We start from the raw sequence: 22,602 nt of genomic DNA on the forward strand, positions 1-22,602 counted from the left end.
AATTTGTAACAAGTCATAGCCCCATGCTGTTAGAGAGAAAAAGCTAAAATGATTACATTACAGAAGTTTGGTTTTATTTCTCCTTAAACCCTGTGCAAAATAAACATTGAGGTTCTTTACTTTGATTCATTTGAATTACACTAAAAAATAAACAAGTTGATAACTGACAGGTCAAAGGATAGATATGTAGACATACATAAAAAGATTGCTGATTTAATGCAAGTCAAGGGGAATATATTTAATGTTCTTTAGTACATGGAGTCATCTGCAGGACTCGTCAGTATCACTTGTCAAATACAATTTTCCTTACCTTGTACACAATTTCGTAGTAACATTTATAAATGCCATTTAGATGGTGTGGTGCTTTGAAATATGTGGTATCTGAGTAGCTTTGATGTGTTGCTATTTACACAACTTTCCCTGAAACCTTTGAAACAGTGTTAGAACTTTGATTTCTAGAATTTTATAACTATTGATTTTTGTGTCTTTTTATGAATTGTAATTGTATTGCACCCCTTTAAAACACTGCTGTATTGTGTTACACAGCTTGCTGGCAGGCTACAGTTGGCAGTAAATCATATTGTTCCTAGTGTTATTTATTTAATTTTTTCCCCCAGTTTTTTCCCTCATTATTGTACCAGGTCTTGGAAGATTTATCTAGGCTGCTTTCTTAAATTTACTTTCAGTATGACACCATACATTAAAACCACCATTCACTGTTCCAAGTCTTTCTGAGGGGGTCTCTTTCACACCATCAGATTGACTTTCCTGTCATGGCTCTTGAAGTTACTTCCTCAGCTGGATCAGTCAGTTGGGTTCACTGTTATTCCAGTCTTGGCCAATTGCTGTAGCCTTGAATGATCATTCATTGCTACAAAAACAAATAACAAACAGACAAGCAAAAATAATAGTAATAAAGTAATGTTATGCAACATTTCAGTGAAATTCTTCTATTGGTCATCACAGCAGGCAAACTGACAAATCTGAGAACTTTGTAAGCTACAGGACACAATTAATACACTGTTCTCTTGATTACATTGAATTATGTGGTACAATGAGTGATATTCAATGATTTCCATTTATTTCTTTAATAATTTCTTCAATCTCAAATAAATAATTTTACTTTATTGTATTTCTTATTTTACCTTTCTAACTGATTGAGACGTTTTAGTCTGACACGTTTCCATGACCCTGTGAATCCGTAGCAAATTGAGTTAATTCACTCTACACCCTGCACAGATTGGTTTAGATTTTCATTATGAGTGCCGAATGGGTGGTGCGTACGCTGTGACGTGTCAGGTGGCCCTTCCATCTGCGTGCTAGTGGGGTAGTCATGTACCAGTACCTGGCTCCAGTCACCGGGGTAGGTGCTTGGGGAGAGGCGCTGCCTTCTCTCTCCTCCCTCTGAGTGCGTTTTGTCTCGGACCTCGGAGCCAGCGTCTGGTTTGGTTTGGCGCAGCCTCACTTAGCTTTCAGAACAATTTAAAGGGATAATCAGGCAGCTGACATCTGAAGAAAGTGTATTTTGCATCTTTTAATCTGAGATCAGAGCGTAACCCTCCCGTTGCAGAATTAAGCAAGCTGTATGTGAAGTGACACTAATAGAGACTATGGTGTAACACAGCCACTGCTTCACCAGGCATTGGCAGTCTGGCACCTCATCATTTTGGATGAGAGACCAATAATGACAGCTGACACGATCTATATGCAAGCAAAGCCTTTACTCACTATGTCTCAATTTTCAGCTCACTGCGTGCAGCTATTCATTTATATCATCATTAACAATCCCAAAAAGATGACAACTTTTGCAGTTTATAATTCAATCCTTCATAATGATCTTTTTTTTTTCTTTCAGTCTCTCTCTCTCATAAGCTAATGTACATTAGATCACATTTTGCCTTTCTTCTTGTCCTAAAGTGTTTTTTTTTCAGAATTTGACTTAAATGTGAAGGAGGAAATAAAAATAGAAAAACAATATGACTACTGTGGAACACTATACTACGACTATTAATATAATATAATATTGTGAGGTGTTGAGCTGGTTCTTGCCCATAATCAGCATAAGCAGATCAAATTCACCAGTGTTTGGGTTGTTTCCATCTAAATCTGTCCTTACAGATCACTTACTTCTCATTATCAAGGACAATCCATTGCTGTTTACTGCACTCCCTGTGGCCAGTGTGCGGTGTGTCAACAAAGAGAAAAATAAAATGCTGTAGAAGCCTTGAAAACATACTGTATGCTGTAGTCTAGTCATCTGTTTTTGTGTCTTGTACATCTTTTAACATCAATAATTTGCAGGTATAGGCAAACAAGTGGAGGAAAAAACTAAACGCTGCAATGACATACCAGTAACCAGTTTTTGATAGTGAGGGAGGTCATTTCTTAGACGCTGTACCTGTGTGTGTGTCTGGGGGGGGGGCTGTGGTAAGCTCTTTTTTTTTTGCAAAAGAACAAAGAACTGTTTTAATGCTGGTGTGAAAGATGCTGAACACTGTAATAAAACTGAAAAAAAAGTAAAGCTATTAGCTACCACAGCGAGCACATTTCATCACCACCTGTCAAGAAAGAGCCTGCCAGCTTCTACAGAAGGTGTGTGTGGTAAATCACAGCACAAGCACAGTAAACTGTATTAAAGTACAGTGCTGTGGTGGTAATGCAGGACCAGGTCTTGGCTACACGCTGTGGGGAGTCAAGGTGTGGTAAATGCATGATCTATCTGTGGTAAAACAAAAAGATTTATCTATGTGTCCTTCAGGGAGAGTGGGGGCATTTCAGGTGTCCATGTGTTAAGCTGTGAGTAGCAGTATTAATGCTGCTGGTCTTAACCTTGTTTCACCTTGCCCACCCCCAGTAAGAAAGAGGCTTCATAGTAATACATGCAAGTTTCTCCATGCAATTAACCCAGTTCACACAGCACCATTGTTTATTCTCGGTTGGTCTTAGTGGAGGCTTATCTGGGTTATTTGCAGGTTAGTGATGCCTTGAGGCAAGGCAAATATCCCCATGCATTAACCTCCTGCCCAACCTAGGCACCTACTACTCCTTTTTGTGGTAGAAATGCCCTCCCCAGTGGCATGACTAGGGTCGGTCAGACCGTTAATAGCAAATGCATGACTGCATCATGTGGTTCCCATAAATTATGCAGAAGATATTTTTAAACTCCACTTTAAAGTGTTGATCAGAGTAGGTAATGAATTTTTGCTGGGAAGAAACCAAATAAGTAAATTAACTGTGACCAACAGTTTCAATTCAAAAGGATCAGGATTAAGCCAAGTTTGATTAGCAGATTTTAGGGTGCAGGCTTGGGGGACAAAGGGAAACCGTTCTCACCAACCGCTATCATCTTTAAAAAAATATTAAAACCCTTTTCTCAGTGACGTGTATTTCCTCCACACCATGCATCTATAACTCTAGATTAAAAGCAAATCTGTGTTATGTAATCCACTAGTGAGTGCTGTTGATATTTGGGGTCTTTCTGTGTTTTTCACCACCTCCACTAAACAGAACAGGCTCTGGTAATGATGTGTATTTAACCTCACTTTCCTCTTCATTTCATGTCAGCTGATCCCCGCTTCTTGTGATCCTTGATTAAATTAAAGATATCAAGGACTGAAATCTAAAATCATCCAAGGTTTTCCCCACTCACCCCCCTTTAACTGGTACAATATCCGGTGTTGCCGAAGCCATGTAAGGTTCCTCCCACGGTTCTTCAGGGTGCTGACTGTTTGTTGTTTGTCCTTTGATCACTACAGCAAACATTCCACACGCCCAGCCTTGGAGATGAGGAGTTTGAGATCCCGCCCATCACTCCCCCTCCTGAGACTGAATCGGGGCTGGGAATGACGGAGGTGGGCTCGCCCTTCCAGGGGCTCCCTGAACCCCCGCCCACACAGGCCACCCAGTTCACCCCTCAGTTCCCCCCACAGAGCCTGGAGCTACCATCCATCACGATATCCCGCAACCTCATGGACCAAGAGGGCGCGATCCTCAACAGCAGCCTGCCCGTGGTGAGTGTGCAACATGAGCTTGTCCAGCGCCAACTGGCACCCAAAAAAAAAACTTGATCATGCCAGTAGTAAGGTAACACTCAGCTGGGCCTTTTTTTTGCCCTTTCTAAGTATCAGCAAGAGCCTTGATATTATGTTTAGAGAAAAACCCAGTCTGACTTTTTATTTTGTTTGCGTTAATGTTAACACTGAAAAAGCCCATCTTTGAAAAGTTGCCTTCAATGCAGGGGATTTTAGTTCTTTCGCACGTTGACAGTGTTGTTGAAAAAGCTGACCTTTCAGTCACATTATCTGCAGCATAATGAAAATAATTAAATAAAACTCTGCAGCTGGTTTTGTCTGTATATATTATGCATGATGATTCTAGAGACACCTGAAAATGCTGATGCACTGTTCAAGGCCTTTGTCACAGGAGGCGTATGCCGTCTGCTCACTTTGTGGATCAGAGTTTGGTTGTTGGGCTGCAGAGCAATGTTTAATGTGGGGGAGAAAAAAGGCCCAGGCTTTATGTTAATATATAGTCTATCGACGATCGTCAGTCTGTCTTCCCCTTTTCCCAAGGGTGTGGGCGGCTCTGTAGAGATGATCTGGTGGCTATTGTGACCTGAAGCACTGGGATGGAAATAGTTGGCTGATATGGAGACGGAGAGAGGGAGACTGCAGGCTATTTCCAGGGCTGCTGAAGGGTCTCTGAGAATAGTTCTGAAAGGCTGAATTAATTTGGTGGGAATTACTTTATGGGATTGCAGATTTATTTTTATTAGTCTTCTGGAGGGTGTGTTATCTCCACCCAGCTGCCTGCCAGTTTGTGGTCCAGACTTTTACAAACGTTTTGTTTTTAATAATTTGTGGGGCTTTAAAATCTCCTGTAAATGTGCACCATTTTTTCTTTATTTTAGTTTTTTTCTCTCTGTCTCTCCCTCCCTCCCTTTCCCCCTTTGCCTGTGTTGCTCAGGCAGGCAGGGGGCAGATGCTGGGTGCCAGTGCTGTACTTGAACAGAGCAGGTGCAGCAGTCGGGTCACTACGTTGTACAGCTGCAGTGCAACCAGCCCATTGTAGTGAGGAACAAAGCCCTGATAATTACTGACAAAGCACACAAATCCAGAGAAAACTGTGAGAGAAATGGCCATCACTTTGCAGTCTACACTGTGTGTTTAATGTTATTACATTTTTATTACATTTTTATTTTTTTCTCTCTCATTGATTATCATACTGCAGCAGACGGATGGGGAAAAAAAAAAAAAACACAACAGACTCCAATGCAAGATTTGGCAGTTGGCTTAATTGCATGTCATTAATGTTTAGAAGCAATTTGTTGTAGAAATTACACAATGGCAGCGCCAGGGAACAGTGACTTGATAAAGGAATTGTTTTATGATTTCCAGATTTTTAAAACTTCCTTAAATGCCATACGCCCAGCTCTGTGGAAGAAGAAAATGTCAGAGCCGGTTTTGTTTTTCAAGAGCTTTTAAACAAATTCAGGCTCCCTTTTTTCTTTTCTTTTCAAATGTCAAGTAGTTGGCAATGTCTATGCAAGAAGAAAAAAGGAAAAAAAACACGCCATATTTTCTGTACTACTGTAGTCATTATATAGAATCCAGAATTAATTTAAAAGAAAGAGACAATCTTGTGAAAATACACTTAAAACTGTAAGCAATCAGAAACCAACACAATTGATTTAATTTTGCTGCACACACATAGAGCCGCACAGATTTTAGGGATATTTACATTCCAATTTGTGCATGCACTATAAATTTTTTATTGCTTTTTCTCCTTACTGCTGGCATGTAAAATAATTGCAGCTTTTAAAATATCTGTAATGCATAATGTAGCCTCAGAAGGCTTTTGCCTAAAGAATTTTCATTTCATGGTCAGTTAAGCTTTCTACATCTGGAAGAAATGGAACCTTAAAACAATTATAGTTGCTGACTGTTCTCATGACTTTATAGAAGATTTTATTTTTTTATTTTAATACAAATTCTTACTCTTTAACTCTGCACCCATGCTTTATATTTTCCTTTTGAGTCAACCACTTTAACAATGTGGGAAATATTGGTCTTTGTGTTTTATGTGTGATTACATTGCAGTTTCAGTATAAGAGGGTTCATCACATGTTATAGTGTAGTCTCAAACAAAGCAATGCATGGTACGCCTGCCATTCTTCTTTTTTCAATTAGTTTGATTAATTAGGAGTCAGTTCAATAGTAATCAATAAATAACAACATGTTAATTGTTATAAAATTGGGTCTTGGCTTCACTTTGCATGGTGAAAAACAAAATCACAGGGAATTAGATGTTTTTCCTCCTAATATTAGGAACTTCCAGTTTTTGCTTGTATGGTGATTGTGATGGTAACGAGCTTTTAATCTGCAGGCTGTTATCAAGTCATGAAGATTTGTTCTTGTATGAACATCTCCACTAGAAAACAGCAGGACGAAGGTTAAATACAGCAGATAAAGGCATAATCCCTTACAAAAGTGCATTATCCACTCCTGGACTCTTCTGGTTTATATAAAATGTATCAGAATCAACTAGACACAAATGAATATATAGCATGGATGTTGTAATTTTAATAGATGAATCATGAGATATTAATTAAAAGCAGTAATATAATTGTTTGGTTGTTTGATTAGTGCTTTTTCTGCTCTGTTTCCGCCATTCGGTACAAATCCTTTCAATTATTAATCAGATTGAAGGAAGATGAAGAGCATTTTATCGATGCAATCTTCAAATTACCTCTTTTTGTGGACTGATTGCCAAGTGTTGCACTAATTCTTCTCTCCTAATGCTCTGCGTATGTCTTGCAAATTGGGTGCAGATGCTCTGCTTCTACAAAGCAAATGCTATCCTGCTCCAGAAATCTCCTTCCTCGCTCGCAAGCAGAAAATCTGAAGTCATTATTTATTTAATCTGTTAGCCTAACAAGCTTCTGACTTTCATTTTAGCTTCCCAGCATGCAGCTGTCAGTCTTTTAGATCCTCTGATTCCTGTTTTGTTTCAGTCAGGCCAAATATTTGACTAGAACTGCTACCGATGTTTCATCCTTGTCCACATTTTTGCCCTACTTGTGCCCTTAAAGACACACCTGCACATATTGTTATAGAGCCAACATTTTAACAAAACTTAATCCAAAAGTTGGATTAATAATACAGATGGTGGTATTAAAACTGAATAACCAAACGCATCACTTTAAATGTTGGAGAAATTACCATTTAAAAACATGACCAAACTAAGTACATAGTAGACAAGAAAGAGGGAGAGTTACATTCCTGCTTTTTAAAATGATTATTATTGACTAATAGCTACACCCAAATTCATTATATCTGAATTAACTATTATGAAGTCCTGATGTCCTGAACAGCAAGCTGGCAAACATTTTTAATAATCTAGAGAAATGAAGTTATTCTGCAGTGGAACCTCACTGGCTAACTTGTGAAAGAGACTTATTTAGGATGTACATCTCCAACGCAGGGAACAGGAGTGGTTTTGTCTTCTCTTTGTTTGGCATGTTTAATAACAGGCAGGGCTGGCACTCACTATGGCCCCCAGGCCACGCTTGGATAACCTTTCTGATGAAGAACTAAAATACAATAACAACGTGTCCCAGAGGAAAGGTACAAGACAGGTAGCTGGTATCCAAAGATAAAGTAAATTATTAATGAACATAAATAATAATAAAGTACAGCCTTGTGGTACATTTGTTTTCCCTTATTAGTAAGAGTTAATGAAAGACTCAGTTAGCACAGGGGACAGATACTGGATTCTCTTCATTCAGTGGATTAATGGTGATATTTGTGAAATACATTACAGTAAACTACAGTGAGAAAATGGGCTAGTTTCAATGTACAGTTTAAATCTTTTCACATGAATATAATAACATAGTCTGATTAGTTCTATATAAAAGGTATTCTAAGGAAAATATTAATTCACTAAATATTGAATCAACTATTCATTAACTAAAAACAATGATTAATGCATCATTCATCATGCTTTTAATGCAGTAACCGTTCATATGTTTTCAAGAGCATGAACACAGATTTCACCCATAGCTTTGCAACCATTATACCGATAAGTAAATCACCCCTATGCTTTGTGTGTGTGTGTGTGCGTGCGCGTGTGTGTTAGCCGTGCTGTTAAAAGTACCCTGTCTTTAATCCATTGGACATTAAACCATTTCAAACGAAACCCTACATGCCTGCTTGTGCCGTGCCAAACCCATCACTGGTAATTTCCATCCTGCAGATTTACATTGAGAAGCAGCAACTGGTTCACAATAACCCCTGTTTATTAGCAACGGAGCACATCCACCATTCCGCGCTGTAACACACAACCTTATTAGATTTACTGAAGGCATTGTGTTTAAAAAGACAAGCCAGCAGTAAAGCATCAGATCAAATTGAGTGTAGTTTTTATTTTTTTATTTGGGGGGGGGGGGGTTCTCTTTATTTATTTCCTTATTCGTTATAAACCTGGGGCTCTTTTATGATGTCTGTTTAGATAATCATTGTGAAATTATTTCCAGCCCCAAAAAGTGACATTTCTTAGAAAATATGACTAGTGTTGCAAAGAGATTTTTTTTTCTGGCTTTACACCTTTCTGTAAACTGGTTTGCTTGCTGAGTAGCACTGACATCAGTAGTACATCAATTTCAGAAAGTGGATTTTTTTTTTTTTTTTTTTTTTACTAGACAGCTATTGTGACATATTGGGTCAGTCAGAAATGAAAGATATTCATGCAAGCATGCAATACTTGTAATGAAGTCTCAGTCTGACCTTCTGTATGATTGATTCTGTAATTTAGTTTTCTCAGCCAGTGCCTGAAATGAAATGAAATCATGTTGAACAAGTTTTAAATACCCACAGTGCACCAGGAAAAAAAGAAAAAAAAGAAAACAGCAACCCTGTAGGCTAAAGGAGAAGAGGAGGTGGGGGTTGGGTGGGTGGAGGGGTGGTGAAAGAAGAAAGATGGGGCAACAGAGAAAGGGGTTTGGGGATAAAGAGAGAGCTGAGGCAGTAGAAAAGGGGGTGGGGTCTGAGAGAAAGACAGAGAGAGAGAGAGAGAGAGAGGAAGAAAGAGAAAGAAAGAGAGAGAAACAATTTATCTTGATGCTATTATAGCCTTTGCCAGCATTCAAAATTTCATTTTTCTTATTTGGCTTAAGTACTTAATTCTGCAGGTAGCTGTAAATGGGAAAATAAAATACTGTTCCCATTTAAAATGACAGTACTGGAATATGTGCAGGGGACTGATAAACTATCTTTAATAGGGCTGACCTTTCATGCTGCTGAAAGTTACTGGGGGGATTCATCCTCATAATTACCATATAGATTATTTTATACCTCTCCTGCAATGAAACATTTCGAAGAGCACTGTTGCTGATTGAATGGAAATTGAACTTGTTAACATTCTTTTCAGACAGTTATATCTTACACACTGTTGGAGTTAATGCATTATTTTGCCCCCAAATTCTTGTTCTGATATCTGGAGAACCAGATTGGGGCTCCTTTTATTTAGATATCTTTTCACACTTTACCCTGTGTACAACCTAATAATGCAATCCTGGGTTTACATTTTCATTGTGTTTGTTTGTTTGTTTGTTTGTTTATTTGCTTATTTTGTATTATTTATGTATATATGTGCTGCAGTGAGGTGTGTGTTAGTCTGAGGAGTATTATTGCAGTTTATAGTGTTTTTTTCAAAGGTTTGATGAAGCACATGGTATTAATGGGGTTTAAGTAAACAGTCATTTATCACGCAAGCCAGGATGCTTGCTGTGCATTGGTGATCAGTTTATTTGCAAGTAAGTATTTAAGTATTTGGCAGTTGGTGTGGTGCTAGTATTCCAAATGGCACATGTGAAACGCCACGGTTCTCTCCAGGATCTTGTCATGTAAACACGGAATTTGTGATGCTCCTGAGCGGAGGGTCCCTGCGTGCATGGGCTCCGTAGATGTGCTCAGCGTAGGGTGGATGGTTCTCGTATGTTAACATTATAGGAGGAATTAAAGAAACATCACAAGGGCCGTGCGAATCCCCATTATCCTGGTACCTTGGTAACATGCAGTCTGCTCAAAAATCAAGTTAGTCTTTGAATATTTCATGGATAACAGTAAGGAGTTGCATGTAAGGCTTAAAGTGATTAAAGCAAAGCCTGAGCAAAAGCATAACTCTGTCTCTGTGATGGGGAGGGAGGGGGGAGAGAACAAACCTGTACAGTACATACATTGTTTAATAGCTGATATGGATTTTAGAAGGAGGGCTGCAGGCCCCGTACCCTGTGTGTGTTCTCTTTTTTTCTTTCTCTGTTTTTTCTTTTGCATTTCAGTTCTTCTAAAAACCCCCAGAGATGAGTCCATTATGATTAGCCTATGTTGCAGGCAGTGTGTTATGTTCTCATTCTTGGATATGTGTAGATTAAGCCAGGATAAATCTAATGGTATTTGTGGTTATTATTTACTGATAACATATTTTGTTAACGTTAATCAGTATGAACAGCAGTACTCAGGGCATGGAAAATGAAGCCACTATTTTTAGAACTGTTTCATGCTTAATGTACCATGTGCCTTTTTGTTACTACATTTCCTCTATATAATATGAGCTGGCTGGTAATAATAATAATAATAATAATAATAAAGTAATCATTAAAATAAATACTTGGGATGTTTTAAGTAGCCTAGTTGTTGAAAAATGAAGCATTTGTAACCATTTTCTAATTTATACTGAAACCTACTGTTTGAGAACATTGTTTCAATTTGTTTTTGTTTCAGTGTCTTAAAAGATTAATTCTGTCTTCTGTCAGCTCTGTGGCTTTAAATACAGCTTTAATTTTAATGTGTTTAACTAGAGAAGACTGCAGAATCAATGGTCTTCCTGAAAGTGTTTTGAGGAAAACAGAAATTACTTTGTATCACTGATCTCTGAACAGGAATGATCAATTGCCTTGAAATCTATACACCTTTTCATGCTTTCGCACAATATTTTTTACATAAACTGCAAGATCATGTAATTGTTTTTAACACAATTCTGCCTTTGGGATTGTGTAAAAGGCTTATTATACAGACATCAATAGCTAACGATTAAATGACTGAGCATAACAGAAAACTACTGTTGGCTCATAAGATATATCCTATCAATGTTTAGGTGCTCGGCACTCTCTATTTGTATACACTGAATTTGCTTCAGAATGTATCTTTGATGTCCTTGTCTTCTGATAAGCAGACCTAGAGCCTTTATGCATATTGTAATGGAGATGAAAAGGAGATTAACTAAAAACCCTGCAGCAACCTTTGTTCCTAGATTTTCAGATTGAGCACTATATATGAAAATATGGATCTAGCAATTGGAATAATTTTACAGTAGCTAGTGGGGGATGTCTAAAATTTGGCTTAGACCTATTTTGTTTTTATATCAAATGAATGAATTATATTTTTCTGAAGTCACAGCAAACTTAACTCTTTCAGGGCTCTCCATTTCAGAGAATAGGATGACAACAGTAATATACTGTTGGCCTTTAATGGAAATGAGGTAAAGCAAGGAATACAATTCTGAAATCAATTTACGTACTTCGGTTGACAATGCCATCACTGTAGAATAAAATGCAGTTGTCATCTTGTAAATACGGTGAGTACCAAGAAACAGATAAAGCATAAAGGAATTGAGAACAGATGCACAGGCTAAAATATTAAATAAAATAAATCAATAGTGAGTTTTTTTTATTGTTATTTTAAAGAATAAAGGTATACATTTTAAATTCAATGAAGGGTTCACAAGGTCCTTTTAATAAAGGTTGTGGCATCAACTCCTGATATTGTGATGATATTTGAGATTGAGTTAATGCACCCGAATACCTGATGGATGAATTCGAGGAGAACAAATCGCTATCTTATTTTATTCAGTTATTTCTCGCTATTCCTTGTCACCATTTGAGTACTCTTGATCACACTCCTCTCTGGCAGAATGGCATTAGCAGTAATTTCAGTTTCAGCACAATCAATGCAAACAATATTACCTCACTTTCCATGAAGGCTTTTAAAGATGAAATAGTTATAATGTGTGCCATTTTTTAATGTAGATACACAACACTGTAGGCAGTGCAATACAACATTCTTATGCTTGTGCCTTGAGATATAAAGATATATTGGTAACACTTGGTGGTGTAATTCCTCATGAATTAATATATGAATACAACAGGGCTAAAACATCAATACCTTATGCTCATCATGAAAGTTCTGATGTTGAGCACATGAACTCTAACCCAAACCCTGTTATACCTGTGATTAACATCAGATCTCAGATGAAGTGCATGACATATTCATGTGTTAATCCTGAGGTATTCATATGTTAATTCATATTAATCGCACCACTTTATTATCAGGTGTGACCAATAGATCTTATTTGGTATTGAAGCTGCAGTATGCATTTTATTATGCATTTTGATAATATACAATTTTATTAAAAGGCAATTGACCATTTATTGTTTTTCTTCTCTTCTTGTTATTTAGAACATTTCTCAAGCACACGTGCACCAGTATCATCCCAACCACTCGATGGTCATGAGATCTGTAGTCAACATGAACAACCCTTCTGGGATGATGTCACGGAACCAGCTGACAACTATCAACCAATCCCAGCTCAGCGCCCAGCTTGGCTTGAACCTGGGTGGCCCCAACATGCCTCACACCTCCCCCTCGCCCCCTGCCAGCAAGTCGGCCACCCCCTCCCCCTCCAGCTCCATCAACGAGGAGGACCCTGAGGAGGGCAACCGGGTGAGTGTCATACCTACAGCCCAGACATCCACTGTCACTGCTGTTGTGTGCAGCTAGGAGCAAAAACCATTCTAGGCTGGGATGGACAACCTTGTTCACCAGTGTCTTTCAAGAAGGCATTAATCAGAAAATGGCCTACTGAGTAGATTTGAGAGTTTTACCAGACACTGTACACTTCCAAAATCTGTGTTGTTCAGGCTCGGCCAGCCAGTGTAGCAAATCTTGTCATGCTGCATGTAAAAACGCAACAGGCTGTGTGTATACAGACAGACGATTTAGTGATACTGTTTCTACAGTAGAGACATGACAACACCGAAGAGAGCAGTTTGGCTCTGTTAATGGTTGTTAACGGACTGTTTTTCTCTCTGTGCTGCAGGTGATCGGGGAGAAGCGTCCTGCCCCGGACACCGGGAAGAAGCCCAAGACCCCAAAGAAGAAGAAAAAGAAAGACCCCAACGAGCCGCAGAAGCCAGTCTCCGCATACGCACTGTTCTTCAGGGACACGCAGGCGGCCATCAAGGGCCAGAACCCCAACGCCACCTTTGGGGAGGTGTCCAAGATTGTGGCCTCCATGTGGGACAGCCTGGGCGAGGAGCAGAAACAGGTACATGTGCAGTGCTGTGACTCATGTAACTGTAAATGTATATTGGATACAATGAATATGCTATTATTGAAGCTCTCCTGTTCTGAGACAGTGTTTTAACCCCCCCCACCCTTTATGTCCTTGTAGGTCTACAAAAGCAAAACAGAAGCTGCCAAAAAGGAATACTTAAAAGCTCTTGCTGCCTATCGAGCCAGTCTGGTTTCAAAGGTAAGATATGCCTTATTTCATGAGTGTAAATCCCTTTGAAAGTGTTTAGATTACAGGAAATGTGATCATTCTCAGTTCTCATTTTTGTTCAGCAGCAAAACATTAAAACTATAAGTTGTAATTACAAATAGCATTTACCTTTATTTCATATATTTGTGAACAATTTTCTGGTCAGAGATATTGTTCTGCTAAGAAAGTGCTTTACAGCATGGCTCACCTCTGCTCTCTGTATTTCTGCACCAGGCTGCTGCTGAGTCCGCCGAAGCACAGACCATACGTTCAGTCCAGCAGACACTGGCCTCCACCAACCTGTCCCCCTCGCTCATAATGAACACGCCCCTGTCCCAGCATCCCTCTGTCTCGGCTGCTGCTCAGGCCCTGCAGCAGGCTCTGCCCCGGGCCATCGCCCCCAAACCGCTGCAGATGCGTCTGTCCGGCAACCAGATCGTCACCTCAGTTACCGTTGCACCTCCGAACATGCCCACAAACATTCCCTCGCCCCTGATCAACCAGATGGGAGGGGCCATGGTGGGGGCGCCCCCTTCTGCGGTGGCACAGATGAGCCCACCCATGCAGCCTCCGCAGCAGCACCAGATGCAGCATTTGCAGCAGCAGCAGCAACAACAGCAGCAGCAACAGCAACAGCAAATGCAGCAACATTTGCAGCACCAACAGCTGCAGCAGCAGCAGATCCACCACCAACAGATCCAGCAACAGATGCAGCACCAACATTTCCAGCACCATCTCCAGCAGCAGCTGCAGCAGCATCAGCAGCATCAGCAACATCAGCAGCATCAGCACCACTTGCAGCAGCAGCAGCAGCAGCAGCAACAGCAGCACCTACAACAGCAGCAAATGCATCAGCAACTGCAGCACATGCAAATGCAACAATTGCATCAGCAGCAAATGCAACAGCTCCAGCAGCAGCAGCAGCAACAGCAACACCACCAACCCCACCAACCCCAGGCCTCCCCACCCCAGCACTCCCCAGGAACGCCGCAGTCTGTTGGGGGCTCTGCATCCATGGGCAGCCCCCAGCCCACCTCGCAGCAGCAGCATCAGTCCCAAATACAGGCCCAGGTGCTATCGCAGGTCAGCATCTTCTGAGCCTGAGTGAAACAAGAAGAGGAGGAAACTAATAAAAGCATCAGGCAAGGTTGCTTTTCTAAGTTGCACTTAAGAAGTGTGTAAGAATTATGTTTGACCAAGAACTGTCCATTGTTGTTGACGGCTATGCAGATATGCATAATGGGACAAAACACTGAAGCTAATTGGTCTATAAAATAGGCCATGTTATGAAAAAGACAAAGACAATGGGCGCGCACGCTTGTTGTTTATATTTTCTCTACTCTGTGGGATCGACTCGGGGCACATTACGTAAAGGACATGCTGTAATGCTCATTGGGAGACTTCTTACTCTTATTTAAGGGCAAAGCTTTATTTACAAGGGTGTCGGTTATAAGTTCTTCTGCATGAATGGACAAAAGCAAAGGGTGTGGACAGCAAGATCTGTGGAAGGCAGCTGTACTGTGTGTGGACAACCCGGATCAGAAGGTCACAAATCTTGAAGGAAACTATTTTAATGGAGGGGAACACTAGGAGGCATTGACTGGTATTACTGGTAGCCAATAATGTGTCCATGGGAAATGGGTGTTGTTTTCTCTTCACGGGACAGTATATTGTAAAGATTATGTTGGGGTTTATTTTTTTTATTCTTTTTTTTAAACATTTCAAGAGCTTTCTCTGCATAGAAGCGGCCATCAGAACTTGCAATCCATCACTGCTTTGATTTCACTCCCAAAATACGGAGGATCAAGTGCTATCCAACTCAGCCCAGGCCTGGAAGAACTTGGAAGCAAAATTTCACATGTGCTTTTAGAGCCAGATGGAAGGATAGACTGAATAAAAAAAAAAAAACTAAAAAAAAACTGCTATAGACCATTCAATTCTTTGTATGTCTTTAAACTGTGATGGTAATCTACTGTAGATGTCTCGAGGGGGGTAGGGAGACCCAGACGCAATTCTTCTTCCTAGTATCACATCAGGTTCATTCAGCCAGAATGCTCTCCAAAACAGATCACTCTTTTACATATTTGTCTTTGTTACCTCAGACTTTTAACGCTATCATAAATTATGTTTATATTTTTTTTAATTTGGTGTAAAAAAAAACAAAAAAAAACGAATATTTTATGGTAAGTGTAAAATCACAGGCTCTATGTTGATGGTTTCATGATCAATGTATTTTTTAAACAATATGGTTACTTGGTACCATGAACTTAAGAGGAAAAAAAAAAAAACTTGTAGCAAAAAACATTTTGTTGCACTGTAAAAGCCAATTAAATAGGCGTGGGAACATTTAGTGCCAGCTGTAAAGAACTCCTTTAAGAATAAAAAGAAAAAGAAAAAAAGATGTACATTTTTTTCATATCACGTTGTAAAGTTTTCATATGTGAAGCTTTAATATAACCATGAACTGTGGATTGCTACATCGCATAGTGCATTTTCTGCTGTTTTATACTTTTTTATGAGTTATGATAGCAGTGATTAAGTTGTTTGTATTTTGCTTAACAAAAAATCTGCTTTTTTATCTTGCTATAGAATAAATACATTTCAGTAAAAATCAAACTGTTTTTGAACTCTTACTAGGCAAATTTATTTGAAGATGAATTCTGCTTATTCAAGAACTAGCAGGAGACATTTCAAACCGGTGTGACATCAGCCATAATTTTGAGTCTGCTGTATGTTTCTTCTTGTGACCTTTGAAGTCTCCCTGTTTGGCATTAAAATAATAATTATCTTTTCAAAACAACTTGAAAAACTTAAAATTAAAACTCTATTATTTCCAGTGGTATGTTAGCAGTAAAGGAGGATTTAAAAGGATACTTTTAAATCTTAAACTTATCAGGGAAATTCAGCTCTAGGTGCTATATATATATATATATTTGTTTGTTTTTGTTTAAGTTTGCTGCACAAGTTGACCTATGTGCTGTTTTTCAGTTACTCCACCTAAAATGTCTCCATTACCCTGTTCAGATCGTAATAGACAGTGTGCAGTTTGAAGCCTCACTGACATTGATGTTTTTCCAGTAAGACATTACATTTCCATTAAAGTACACAACTACCAATCCCTGTCCCTCCGCATACGTAACTGTCTATACAATATATCCTCTGAATCTGTTCATTATTGGGGGAGGGCGGGAAGGGGGTTAAAATTAAAACAAAACACAGGTAATGGGGGAGGGGAGGAAATGCAAACACCGATTATCATAAAACCACAAGAATTATGTGAAGTAACGTGTGTTTTTTTTTTTTTAATTTCGTTTTATTTATTTTTTAAATCCGTGAAAATTTGACTTTCTTATGAAAAGATGTCTTTAAACACTGATGTTTAAAATACTCTGCCCTAGTGTATTTTGGAAATACCTCTAGGATTAAGTGTTATTTTCTTATTCTTTTAATTAATTTATTTTATTTTTTAATTTATTTAGAATTTGGGGAAGAGCTGTCGTAATCATTCTCTGTATTCAGTATGGCTGCAATTCCCACTTCTCTTGCATGATTAATTACAGCATCTGTCCTGTCAGAAGCTGTAGTGAAGAGGTCTGTAGAAAAACTGCAAATAAGCGCTGGCAACAATCTTAAACCGCTTATGATAAAATGAAAATTAAAAACAGCAAGTGCTCTACATGACCTGAATCTTAATAGGGGGTATGGGAGAATGTTCAAGTAGGTGTCCATGACTACCAAACACAAGACTTAAAAACACACAGTAATGAGGCTCGGGGAAATGGCATTTATTATTCTGAACAGATTTATGTTGAAGGATATTAATAATGCATGCCTCTCTTGTTATTCCATAACCCTTTAGCATTGTGTTCACTGTGTACAAATATTTCACAGCAAGGGTTGTATTTCTGGGACTGTTCAATAAAATAACGTTGCAAATGTGTTTTTAAGGGCATTTTTATAAGAACCCATTGCGCAAAAACAGATAGAACAACGACAACAACACTAATATATACAAAGACGCACACACGCAAGCAAAATACTCGGCTTCTTTCTTTGAGGGGCATTCATCATTGAAGAAGAGGTATAGATTCTATGGTTGTTTTTATTCTCTGACCTTGCATTTTTGTTGCCCTTTTAAAACCAACTATCGTAAGGAGTTAGTTTACACATTATTGTTTCATGTCTGTGTTTTGGTAAACAGCTTAACAACGGGGACGGCAGATGACTGGGTGCAGGAATTAGTCATGATCATTTGCACAGAATAAAGCATGACAAAGAAATATGACATGCAGTACAACAAAGTACTCGCTTGGAGACTTGTTCTGGAGTCAGTTTGATGTGATCTAAACGAATTGCCGCACAGATGTGACCTCTGTCTTGTCTCATGTAATTAAACTCCTTGGATTTCTTTTTCTTTTCGTTTTCTGTGGAAGTGAACTGTGCCCCTGCGTGCCACACGTTCTGGGATGTAGGAGAGCTGTGGACTGCTGTGGATGCAGTGGGTCATTCATGGTGTTTAACATGGTGCTACTTTCTCTATCGGTGCACACACACACACAATGTCGGTTCAACAAGAGTGCTGGCTGCAGCCTCTGACCAGACCTGGAGAGCCGAGGCTTGTGGACAGTACTGGACTTACAGCTCAGGATGGATGGTCCTCCTACAGATGTATTTTTTATTGTCCATCTGTAATTAACGTGTCCTACTTAAAGAGCTCATATGGTTCCAGCTTCATCTTCATGGTTAACAATGGATGTTTATACCATGTTCAGCCCAGTTTTTGATATATGTATACATACCTATAGTGAAAAAACCTTTCTGAAATGATGTTGACCAAAATGATGCTAATGACGACAATAATAATAGCATTAATAATAATGATAATCATGATAGTAATAAAACTCATGTGTTAATAGTTTTTTTTTTTTTATCAGGAAGATAAGTGATCTAGATTCTATGACAAAGTGAAAAGTATTGAGAGCGACAGGCTGTAAAATTCTTGTCAAACACCAGACTTTATCGCATGATATGCAGGTAATTATAATAACCACTTGTGCTGTTCTTTAAAGTTCACTATAAACAGATTTCTTTCTTTTAATTTCTTTTAGTTTTTTGTATTTTTTTTGTCAGACAGATACAGTGTTCAATTAAAAGATAAAGTTGAAGTGCAATCAAACTATATCGGTATAGTTTCTGTCGGCTGAATTGATTGTGCGGTGATTAGGGAGATGTATGCAACCTTTCTCACATGCTTTTAGCAGTGAGCGAGATAGTGGCAGAAATTAATAGTAATGATATTCTCTAAACACACGAGTCTGTCTGGTGTCTTTAGCAAATGCTTGCAGTTGTAATCACTCTCCTAACAGGTTTGTAAGATTCATGAGAGTTTTGTGACACAACAGAGTTAAATATGCTGTTTGCCATTCAAATCTTGTCTCTCTTTTTAAAGGATAGAATTCATTTAGCAACATGCTGGCTGCAGTCACGAAAAGGTCAACCAGCCGCACAGACTGGAAAATCATGCAGCATAAAACCAGCATTTGAGTTCTCGTACTGTGTAATGCTTCTGAATTATATCTACAAATGAAGTATCAAAATTAAATATATATCACATGAAAATAAGATATATTGAACTATATATATATATATATATATATATATATATATATATATATATGTGTGTGTGTATATATGTGTATGTATGTATATATATATATATATATATATACACACAACATTTATCTTTAACTACAATCTTTGGGAAATATGATATTATTATTATTATTTATTTTATTTTTTTTCCTTCAGTTTTCCAGTTCATTTGTTCTGTCTGACAGTTATTGCTTACAAACTGTATATGTCCCATTTGGTTGTGCAGAGAAAGTCTTTGCAGCTGAACAATGACCTGGTCAACAGTCATGGCACCTGGCATGGCTTGGTAGATTTCCAGAAGAGGGGTGTGGGCATGGGCATCACATGGCCACCCAGAGGGGCACACCCTCCAGCTTCCACAGCTGGGAGAGAGGCTCCTGTTTAGGGACACCACCCAGTGCACTGCCAGCCTGCAGGCATAAACTATGCATGTGCATTCCAGCTAATCAACTAGCAATGAGCAAACAACAGCTAGGCACATAATATCTGATGTTTGAAGGCACGTGTACATGATCAGACATGTTTATACCCAGGAAATGTACATGTTTTTCTCTTCTAAATATGCAGTTCAATTGATAAATGTATATAAAGTCATATGTCCAGGACCCTCTCTAGGTCAGCTCCACAATCTCCCCAACTGGGTTCCTTGGGGTGATGCAAGCTGGAACTCATTGTGGTCACCTCTCCTGACATGTGAAAATGGTCTTGTCAAAACCACTGATTGGTTCAAATGAGTGTCATTTACCTGTATTACTCTAAACTACCAATAGTGAGTACTTTTGCTAACACAATGTCAGTATTTGGAAGTGTAATTGGCTGGAGTGGTAGCCAATTATGGGGAATAGTTGAGGTCTGATTGGTTCAGGTAGTTGTCAATCACATGCACATCTTCCTGTAAGATTTGTGGGTATGACATGTATCACACAGTATTCTCTGTTCTATTGGAGGGCTAAAGAACGGAAACACAATTTGAAGGATAAAACAGAAATAAAAAAGAAATATCTGGCTGACCCCATCCTCTCTCAGAGGTTTATTACCTGTGATAAAGTTGTTGAATGGAGTGCTGTGGCCTGATTTAAACTGGTGTCAGCTATAATAAAAGCACCTATGTCTCCTGAGAGAGCTGACAGCACTGCCATTGTTAATGCCTTCAAAATTCCAAAACTAAATTGAATGGCCGACCAAATGAGCGCCACAGCTGCCCTGGGCACAGCATGGAAAACAATGAAAACTCAGAGATTCAGTACTTCTACCTTCTGCTTTGAAAAAAATAGAAATCTGCCAGGTAGTTTAACTCCAAACTTTGGGCCTCCTGATCCTGATTCAAATGCAGAAGAAATGGAGGGATAAGCTGGGACTGTGTTGAAGGGGACACAGCTGGGATCTGACCAATGAGAAAGGATCCAGTGGCTTAACTTCACTGCATTCCCACAGCCAGTGAGTACCGAAGTGCTGTGTTTGAAATCCCACTGCTGTATCCCATTATAACCTAGAAAGCACAGTGTCTGTTTCGGTGCACTCAGGCGTTGCTCTTTCTCCAGTGCCTCCTGCAGGGGTTGTCTGATCATATCCCATGAATCACTTCTATGTCTGTTGTTATTATTATTATTATTATTATTATTATTATTATTATTATTAGTCTTGGATGAACAATAATCCTACTTTCCCTGCCTACTGTCTGGCAAAGCCTCAGCCAATGGACCAGGCTTGGTGGAATAATAATAATAACAAGTGTGTTTGTTTCGTTAAGGCAACTGTATTGGCTACACCTGTTTGCAACTGTATAACCACACCTGAGACAGTTAACGGGACTGCAGTCCTTATGTGAATGACACATACAGAAATTGTTTGAAAATCTGTGTGTATGGGCATGTGATGCTTAAAATGTAAGTAGAGATGTAAGATTAAATTAGACCATGTCAGCTTCAAAAAACTGGTGCTCCGCTGTGAATTGAGTGAGCATGGAGAAACGCTGGTTCACTGTATTTAGATTTTTGAATGTAATGTGAGATTTGTGTGTCGAAAAGAAAGCACGTCAATGAAACTTTCCCCTTTTCTGTTTGGTTCCACTTTCACTGTTTGACATTAAAAACACCTGCTATATTTTACTCTCTGCCTTATTGCACCGCGTTGGCCTGGCGCAGTTGGTGTTTCAGATGTCCTAGTGAAGTACATTACAGCACAATACAGTACATAATAACACAGTCTACAATATATTACAGTGCAATGCAATATGGTGTGTTACATGTATACGATGCAATGTAGCAGTATCGTGTTAGAGTACACTAAATCATGGCAAAGTCAATAGGCTTCTCCAGAGCAACAGACTGGCCAGTACATAATGACTTCTACATGATGATGTATACTTATGCAATAATATGGATGGATGCATTTTGGTTATCTCCTTTTTGTGTATGAAACTTTTTAGTCCTGTGTGGCATGTTTTGCTGTATGATGCATTTTGGTCGCATATGAAGTTCTTTGTTATGGTATGGCACATTCTGGCTGTCCTGTGACATACTTTGTCTCACATCTTCCTTATTGGCCATATATTTGCATAGCAGTTATGATGTTAAATAGGCTTAATTAGTCTTCTGGGCTATTTAAATAATTATCATGATGATTATGAGTATTATTTTTATGAATGAATGAATGAGATTCTCACCATCCCTACCTACATATTCAATAATAATATATTATGCAAATAGTAATGTGACACGTAGACGAACTATCTTCAGATAGTTAAATTCTTGTTATTATCATGATGATGATGATTATTATTTCAAAACTATTTAACTTCTGATTGTGTGGCACACACATTCTTCAGTTTTGTGACAATGCCGTCGTTGTGGTAATTTCCTGCAGCTCCTCCAGTGGTTAGTTTAATCCTCTTTATCCTCTTCCCATAATTCTCTGAACGTAAGACTCCTTTTCCACTCCCCTGACCCCAGTGTCGCGACTGCAAACCAGGATCGTTACTCTGTGAGTCTTGACCCAGTGCAGCGAAAGTAAAGGGTTTCTTGGTCCCAAAAATAAATGAAAGAAGTAAAAATAGCAACATAACACAGGGGTTGTTAAGGTATAAAAGCTACATTGAGCAGTTTAGACTGCAGTTATAATACACACACTGTGATTTCCTACCCTACTGTGTCTGAATTATATCATAAGAACAGTCTCTCTCTCTCTCTCTCTCTCTCCTCTCTTTTAACCACACATTTGACACTATTGTCGTTTTCTAAAGCCTGGTCACACTCTCTTAAATCGTTTAAATGAAAGAGTGTGAAGCATTTAGATGTTTTTCCTGTCCTCCTTGTAAAGCCATTCCTGGAATCATTATTTATATCAGGAGATGCT

General features: G+C 38.9%; 1 protein-coding gene across 1 annotated transcript in view; it reads left to right on the plus strand.

Moving 5' to 3' along the window:
* The window catches only part of tox3 (TOX high mobility group box family member 3), a 52,923-nt gene extending 36,711 nt beyond the window's left edge, over positions 1 to 16,212 (plus strand). Inside the window, exons 3-7 of the mRNA XM_066713442.1 lie at positions 3,756 to 4,010; positions 12,513 to 12,776; positions 13,153 to 13,380; positions 13,507 to 13,587; positions 13,831 to 16,212. Coding sequence (XP_066569539.1) covers positions 3,756 to 4,010; positions 12,513 to 12,776; positions 13,153 to 13,380; positions 13,507 to 13,587; positions 13,831 to 14,694 — 1,692 coding nt within the window. The 3' untranslated portion in view covers positions 14,695 to 16,212. The remainder of the gene's footprint in view (positions 1 to 3,755; positions 4,011 to 12,512; positions 12,777 to 13,152; positions 13,381 to 13,506; positions 13,588 to 13,830) is intronic.
* The last annotated feature ends 6,390 nt before the right edge of the window (positions 16,213 to 22,602 follow it).

Source organism: Amia ocellicauda, chromosome 9 (genome assembly GCF_036373705.1).
Source record: "Amia ocellicauda isolate fAmiCal2 chromosome 9, fAmiCal2.hap1, whole genome shotgun sequence".
Lineage (NCBI taxonomy): Eukaryota > Metazoa > Chordata > Actinopteri > Amiiformes > Amiidae > Amia > Amia ocellicauda.